Source organism: Octodon degus, unplaced genomic scaffold (assembly GCF_000260255.1).
Source record: "Octodon degus isolate 3935 unplaced genomic scaffold, OctDeg1.0 scaffold00058, whole genome shotgun sequence".
Classification (NCBI taxonomy): Eukaryota; Metazoa; Chordata; class Mammalia; order Rodentia; family Octodontidae; genus Octodon; species Octodon degus.
This window is the reverse complement of record NW_004524634.1, coordinates 4,082,249-4,090,273: the sequence shown is the minus strand read 5'-3', so window position 1 is coordinate 4,090,273 and position 8,025 is coordinate 4,082,249. Positions and strand designations below refer to the sequence as shown.

At 53.0% G+C, this 8,025-nt stretch overlaps 1 protein-coding gene across 1 annotated transcript; it reads right to left on the bottom strand.

The window, feature by feature from the left end:
- Window positions 1–2,782: 2,782 nt before the first annotated feature.
- Window positions 2,783–7,063, bottom strand: Spr (sepiapterin reductase). Its single transcript, XM_004634083.2, has 3 exons — window positions 6,672–7,063; window positions 5,870–6,160; window positions 2,783–3,527 (listed from the first exon to the last, which is right to left on the bottom strand). Exons 1-3 carry the CDS (start codon window positions 6,976–6,978, stop codon window positions 3,337–3,339), a joined length of 789 nt encoding a protein of 262 aa, XP_004634140.1. The 5' UTR covers window positions 6,979–7,063; the 3' UTR covers window positions 2,783–3,336.
- Between the last annotated feature and the right edge of the window lie 962 nt (window positions 7,064–8,025).

Here is an 8,025-nt window from a genome sequence, read left to right as displayed (position 1 = left end):
AGTAGTGAGACCCTGAACACCCTGTAAAAAAAAAAAAAAAAAAAAAAAAAGTAGAAATAAAAGGGTCGGGAATGTAGTTCAGTGCAGAGACCCTGGGTTCAATTCCTAGTACTGGAAAGAAATAAAAATAGCCCAGGGCTCTCCAAACTCAGTATAGTTAGGCCTGAGGGTGCAGTTTCCTAGAGGGGAAAGACAAAGGGAAAGACTAGCCAGTAAGGCTTAGTAACAACTCCGGGCGGAGTGGAGACATGGGTTCTACTTTAGAAACCTGGGAGATGGTCTCGGGGTGGCTTGACCCCCTCCTTAGCACCCTCCAAGGTGACTCCAGAGGCACCAAAGGACTACCCAGCTAACTTTCCAGCATGGGGCTGCTGGCTTCTAGTCCACTCTCCTCCTCTTCTCTAGATCACTAAAAAATATGCCTGGAGGTGTCACTCCCTAGGGTCTCCACTTGAATAGCTGGAAATGCTCTTCCATCACCTCCTGTGACCACAGGGGGTACCCTGGATGGGGCAGCACAGCTGGGCCTTTTGGGGTGTGCTCACACAAGGGCATGCACATTGGCTATGTGATTCAGTGACTACAGACAAACATTGATGGAAGAAGCCACGCTCTCCGGGGAAGAATGCCGGTGAAGCAAACCAGGAGGTGGTACCCCAGGCAGGTCCCTGGGCAAGACACAGGAGATGCAGGATGGAGTGTGCCCTTGGAGGATGAGCCCACGTGAGGAGATAGGAGCAGCTGGCCCCGCTAGGCTCAGCTAACAGTGTACTCAGCGCCAGTCTAGGTGTGGGGTGTACGTGTACACTCATGGTACAGGAATTGAAGGGTGGGGGAAGTTTCGGACCAGTCTCATCCCAGCTGGCTGGGCCCAAGGACAGAGGTGCCAGAGGCCCCTGGAATATTTTTTTCATCCTCCTGCTCCTCACGGGCCAGCTGCTGCTCTTAGCTCCAGGATATGAAACACTAAACCAAAACTGCCAGGCTCTTTCACACCAATGACAAAGAAAACTTGTTTACCTTTTGGCTAATCTGTGGCCCTGCTCACCCTGGCAGCTGGACTGCAGGCATGTACTTATGTGTGTTCACATGTGCTTGTGTGTGGTGGCCCAGGCCGGGGTATTCACGCTGGGAACACAGATGGTTGGCCCCTGGAGGCTGGCACAAAAGCCTCCATGCTCCATGGGGCTGGGTTAGAGGTCTGGGAAATCCCTGTGGGTAGAGACCATGGGTCACTGGGGTCTTAAAGCCTGCTAGGGAGAGTGACCTTATCCCTTTCTGACCCCCCAGACCCTTGGTAGTCTAGAATCCTAGGCTGTAAGATAAGCCTAGGGAGACAGCTGGGATGTAAGGCTCTTACACATCTGTGCTTAAATGTCAGGCATGAGAGCACCTCGCCACCTCGTGGGAACACGTGGTACTCCTCCCTGTGCCCCTGGTCAGCCAACTGGAGAAGGGAGGCAACCCTGCTGGACCCTGCACCAGGGCACGGGCCAGGCCAGATACTTTCATGTGTCCACAGTGGAGAAAATCCACTCACCAAGGCTGAAGGGACAGCCTAGGATGGCCCACGCCCCCTGCAAAGGGCATACCTAATTCTATTTGATGCAACCCGATTAAGCTTGAAACACCTTCAAGGCAGGACTGTAGGAAGAAAACTGCAGCCCAGGGAGGGAGTGAGGGGCTCACACTGGAGGATCCTAAAGCTCATGAATTCCAGGGCTGTCCAGATGGAACTCAGCCCCTAAAAAGGAACAGGGAGTTCTTGCCACAGGTCAGAAAAGCCAGGTTATCTGGGCACTGAGGGAACTGGAAGCTGTCTATGAGATCTTAATGTTAAAAGGCCATAAATGTTTTTTTCATTTATGGGGCACTTACTGCTACGCTAGCATTGTGCTGAACATTTACATTGTTGTCACTTAGTATTCATGATGATATAGGTGTATTTCAATCTCCATCTTTCAGAGGCAGACATTGAGGCCCAGAGAAGCAACCTGGTCTACATCGCCAGCTGCTAAGTGGCTAGTGATTTTTACTTCCGTAAGGATGAGGGCTCTGGCAGGCAAGGTTTCCTCCTCAGGGACCCTGCAGGGCACTGCCAATTCCAGTCTTCCAGCAAGAGTCTCCAGGAGGCACAGCCTCAGTATGCCCTCTGGTGGGCACAGGAGGATCAGAGCGCTTCTCTACGCAATCAGATGCTACTAGAATCCTGGCATCAGCTGGTAAGGAACTGTGTTCTCTCTTCCCAAATACAGGCCAGGGGCCAAGTGGCTGGCTGCAGACCACCGCTGCTGTGCCAGGCTCCCAGCCCAGTTCACATCTGTCTACTGGCAGTAGTGGCGTTCTTCTTGGAGTCCTGCCCATCTCCCCTGAAAGTATGCTGGTCCTAACCCACCCCACCGAGGAGCAGGACCGTGGCCCAGACAGATAGTGTCAAGAGGGGAGCTGGGCTCCAGGAAGAGTACTTTCATGTAGGCAAGGGGCAGAATCCAAAGGGATGCCTGGGAAAGGGCCCACCTGTGGGGCCAGAAGGCGAGCAGGCTCTGCTGAGCCCTGAAGGATGGTCCAGAGTGAGGAAAGAAAGGCAAAGACGTGGGTCAGTTTGGGCAAAAGCATGAAGAAAGAACAGGTATGTCAGCATCTCCATGGTAAGCAGGACCCAGGCTTGCCACTGAGCGAGCCCTGGTGACAGGAACAACTCCCCAGGAAAAAAGGGCAGCACCCTTAGGTTATGGCCTCAGGCATAGGGAACCTCATGGGCTTCCTAGAAAAAGGAGGAAACAGGAGTTAATGCTCATTTTATTTGTAACTGGCTTTGCTATGCCCAGCAGAGGGAGGGATAGCAAGTTCTGGAGGGAGAAGGCCAGAATGAGGACACAAAGTTCAACAGAGGGTGTCACTGCCCTAAGCAAGGGACATCCATGTTGGTTGGAACTGTGTGTCCCCCCTCCCCCCAGGCCACCTGTGACTCTACATGGGTCCTCCTATTTCACACCCGGTCTCTACCCCCTCACCCTCACAGACTGGCTATAGGCAAGAGACCCAAACTCTTCTCTTCAGTGTTTCAACTGCTCTTTTTCTGTTCTTTGCATCCCTAAATTTCTATTAAGGAGAGAGAACACCAACATCCATACCCTCTCCCACAGCCTCCTACAGAAGCCTCATCACGCAGGATACACAACCTAGACTCTGCCTGGCTGGTGATGCCAGTCATTCTCTACTAGTCGCACAAAGAGGCAGGCCAGGAGGCACGAGGGCTTCTCTGCATCAGGCAGTGGTGTAGGCTGCTATGGCAGGATGTAAGGATGGAAGGCCCAGGAGGCCAAGGACATGGACTTATTTATCGTAGAAATCCACATGAGCTCCAGACTCGAACACATCTGTTTGCAGCAAGTTCAGAAGTTTCTGGGCTGACGTTCTGCAGTCTACCAGCTGCCCCTTTGCTTTCAGCTCCTGCAGGGTTTTCCGCAAATCTGGGTCTACAGAGGTCTCCCGGGCCAACTGTTGCATGTCTGTGTCCAGAGGACCTAGGGAATTAAAAATAGAAGGTCATGGCTCTCCACTATGTGTGGGGGATGGGCGGGGGTCAGGTCTGCCTGGGGCCACGCATCATCATGGCTGAACTGCATGACCAGTGTGGCCAAAGGCACCACTTTGTCAACACAGAGTTTTAGACTCAAACTCCAAAGGTCACAGAACATGCTCCCTCCTAAGCCACGATGTTTACGACCACTCACAATCTCCTGTCCAAGCAGTACCTCCTCTTGACTTTCCGAATTCTATTAATGCAGTACTCAAACTTTCCACACTCCTCTACTCCCTTCCTTCCAGCTAACCAACATTAGGCACCAGGTGGCAGTTAGGATCTCTGTGTCTATGTACCTCAACAACCTGGTTCTTTTTACAACCCTGTGTCTTCCGCTTCAACTCCTGACCCAGGCCTCTGGTAAATTCACTCTGCTAAAAGATCACACCACTCCTCTGCTCAAAACCACTTACAGGTTTCCCAGGATCCTGGCATGTATCCATGCCTGCTCCATGAGCACAAGCACCCTCAAGCCAGACTAGAAGAGCAGTCACACCCCTAAGAAGCTGTCCTACCTTTACCTGCATTTCTGAAACATACTTTCCATCTGCTAACATCTGAGCAGCCTACAGGGTCAATGGACAGATTGGCTGCTTACAGTCAAGCCACCTCGGATCTCCTCTCCTGAAGGGAATAACTTTCTTTCTGAACTTTTTCTGTCTTTTTGAGAAGGGTTTCACCATGAAGTTTAGGCTGGCTTTGAATTCCCTTTGATCCTCCTGCCTCAGCCTCCCAGGTGCTGGGATTACAAGTGTACACATCCATACCTGTCCTCTTTCTGAACTTTTCTAAGTTCATCCCTTTCTATTCTTCATATCAGAATCACAGCACCCCAGAATTAGGAGTTAATGGCTTTTAGTTAATGGTTTTCAGGAGCAGGGAATCACAGACTCTCAGAGCTGGAAAGAGAATCATCCTGAAACTTCCAATCACCTGTGCATCCTTGGCCAGAGATCCTTTCAACCTTTCTACATAACATTCTTCTTACAAATCACAACTTGCTTTTTCTTGTACTTCTAGGGATTCAATCCAAGGCCTTGTACATGCCAGGCAGGCATTATACCATAGCCGCCCCACCCACTGAAATAGCCAGAATGACCTGTGGCTTCGTTAAGTCTCTGGGGAACTCCAAGACTCTCAGCTCCCTCACAATGTCTAGAGCAGCTTCTGAGATCTAACTCAGCCACATGGTGATCCAGAATCTGCTCGGCTCCTGGCTGTGGTCTATATTTGGTCTCTGCTGTTTGCATCCTAGGTGAAGCTTTAAGGGAGTGATAAGCTGGATGCTGGTGCAAGAGTAACTGTGTGTATGCTCAGGGGCGCTGGAGAACAAGAGCAAATGGGGACACTGATCAAGACACACACCGACCAGGAAGTTGGAAGCAAGGTAGGATCCCAGATCTGCCACAGCTGGGCTTTGGGCAGGCCATTCAACCTCTCTGTCCCCAAGACTACAAAGGGACACAGACTACCAGATCTCCACCTAAGTAATTCCAACACTCTACCCTGGCTCTAAGCCTAGATGTTGGCTGGCAGAGTGGCATCTTGGCAAGTGGTCACAAACCAGGTATCATAAGTCACCATACCCTTTAACTTGCATGAGAATAGGGTTCATCTCTTATCTATCCCAAAAACCCTCAGTACCCACCCACTGTGTTCTGTCCAGGGATGATTACATCTCTGCAATGTCTGTCTGCTCTTCATTCAACTGACATTCACCATGGGTGCCTCAGTGCAGCTTTGCAAGGGAAGGAAGCTGACAAGTATATATAGATGACGGAAATACAGTGTGACAACTTCTGTATCAATTTAGTTCTTCACTACTAAGGATCATTTTCACATGTACTGCCTCTTTTATTTACTTTTTTCTTTTGGTAATACGAGGGATCGAACTCAGGATCTTGCAAGCACTTATTCCACTGAGCTATCTCCCCAGCTATGTACTGCCTTTTTTAAAAGTCCCTTCCCCCCATGCCCTGTATGACAGCATCGTCCCCATTTCACATGAGGATATGGGGTTTAGGCCTAGAATTCAAACCCTGATCTTCACCCAAATGCCATCTAGTATCTCAGATTTTCCTATTCCACCCTCCAGTCCAGGCAACTCCCTATTTTCTCTCTGTATCCTGTCCTGGTGATTTTAGCTTTTGAGGAACAAGGTGGTCATGATTCAGTGATGGTGTACTCTGTGAGTCCTTTCTCAGAGACAGACTAAGCCCTTTGCCCAGCCCCCAGCAAGGAACAGCCAGTGCTTGGGGACAGAGAGAAGTACTTTCCACCTACCTGGGGCATAGCTCAGCACCCTCACACTAGGCTCCTCTGTGGCCAGGACCTGGAACATCATGTGACGGGCAGCCTTCCCCGCACAGTACAATGCCCAGCCCTTGAAGGGCTTCAGGGCACAGATGGATGAGATGTTAACTACAGTCCTGCTGAGGCCAGGACTGTTTTCAAAGGCCTTTAAAACATGGGAGGTCAGGCAAAGCGTGGAGGTCAAGTTCAGAGCCCAGTAGTTGTTCACTTCAGCGGGGTCACTCAGGTTCAGGACGCATTTGGAAACATCTCCAAGAGTGGCTGGAAAAACAAACCAAAGAAATAACTCAGGGCCAGGGGAAGTTTCTCCTTCAGCAGTCCCCCAATTCCTCCTTCGCAGACTGATCCAGAGGGAGCAGCACCTCCCAGAACACTTCCCACTTCCCCAACTCTGCAGCAGACTTGCCTGGGGAGGACACCCCTTAAACTACATTTCCCATGCTCTACCAGAATGGGGTGGGGAAGTTCTAGAGACCTTTTGGAGAAGAAGGGAACATGTCTGGGAACTACTAGCCCTGACTTGGGCCTCCACCACAGGGCCCTGCATGAGGCTGTAGAAAACCTGGTCGGTCAAGTCGTTCCAGCCTAGAGTGAGCTCGCCCCGCTTGCACCGCACATTTCTAGCGTGCGCCTCGCCTCTGTTTGCCGCTCCCACCTGAACAACTAGGGTTTTGGACTTTCACCCGCCTAGCCTGCGCTGCCCTGTAGTTTCCCGCCCCCCGCCCCGCCCGACGAGGGGAGCGCGGCCTCCACTGCAGGGCCCAAGCCTCACCCGCGTTGTTGATAAGCAGCAGTCTCTGCAGGCCCTGGGGCCTGGGCAGCTCGCGCAGGGCCCCAAGCAGCTGCTGCAAGCCCGCATCCGTGCCCAGGTCGGCGGGAACCCGCAGCACGCGCAGTCCAGGCCGCCCCGCGCCCAGCTCGGCCTCCAGCTGTCGTAGTGCGTCGTCACTGCGAGCACTTATGAGGAACACCGAGCCGGGCGACAGCAGCTTCGCCAGGAGCGGGGCCAGTGCTCGGCCGAAGCCGCGGGAGGCACCGGTGAGCACGCACACGGCGCGGCCCAGGACGCCGTCCTCCATGTCGCCTACGGCCGCGAGCGGCGCTGGGACCTCAGGCGGTGCAGGAAAGCGACCAAGCCCTCTACCCCGCAAGGCGGAGCCCTGGGCGGGGAGGGGCGGGGCCCTGGGAGGGGCGGAGCCCTGCGCGGGAGGGGCGGGGCGGAGCGGGGAGGGGCGGGCCCCCCGACGGGGACGAGCGGGGGGGAGCGGGGAGGGGCGGGAGGGACGCGGCGCGGCTCTGTTTGAACGATGGGATAGAGCCTTCTGCCGCTGATGGATTAGTCTGGGCAGGCGGGACTCTATCGGGCGCGGAGAGGTAACCAAAAGGAGCCTGAGGCAGAGCCCCACAGGAAGGCCTCACCGGGTTCCGGCGCTGCCTGCTTCTTGGTCCGCCGCTCCCTCTCCGCAGACTCCACCACGCTGAGAGGCGCCCGAGAGGTCCGCCCAGCCCAGCCTCAAGTCCGAACCTCTTCCAGGGCGCCGGTGTTCCGGAAGGCTTGGATCCCGCCTTCCAGGTGAGAGGAGCTTCCTCCGGGGGAGTCGCAGTAGCTCCTCCACGTGGCGTAAAAAGTTTTTCTTCTTTTTTTTTCTGTGTAACTGGGTGCTCCTCCTTTTCTTCCCACTTTACTATTTCTGAATTCTCCAGGGATTTCGCACCTTAACAATTTAATCGATTCCTTCTGCTCTCCAGACCCTAGAAGACAGACTGGGGCACGCACAGTCCCATCTATGAGTTCTTTGGGCTCGTATGGGACTTCTACTGGTGCTCCAGGCTATGAAGAAAAAAAAAAAGGCAAGGATGAAGGGATGGCTGAGAATCAGAGGGCGCCTCTGTCGAACCCAGCGGCTTGTAGAAGCCGGAGGGTTTGCCTGGGTGAGGGAGAGCTTGGAAGGCTGCTTATCTAACGCCTTCTCCCTCCACCTGTCTTACAGGTAGTATATCTGGGGGAACGTAGCCTAGAATTCCTTCAAAAACAGCACAATGGTGCCCAAATATTTGGGCACCATTGAGTCACTGAAGATTTTTTTTTTTTTTTTTTTTAATACTGTGTTCTACAGGCTTGAATT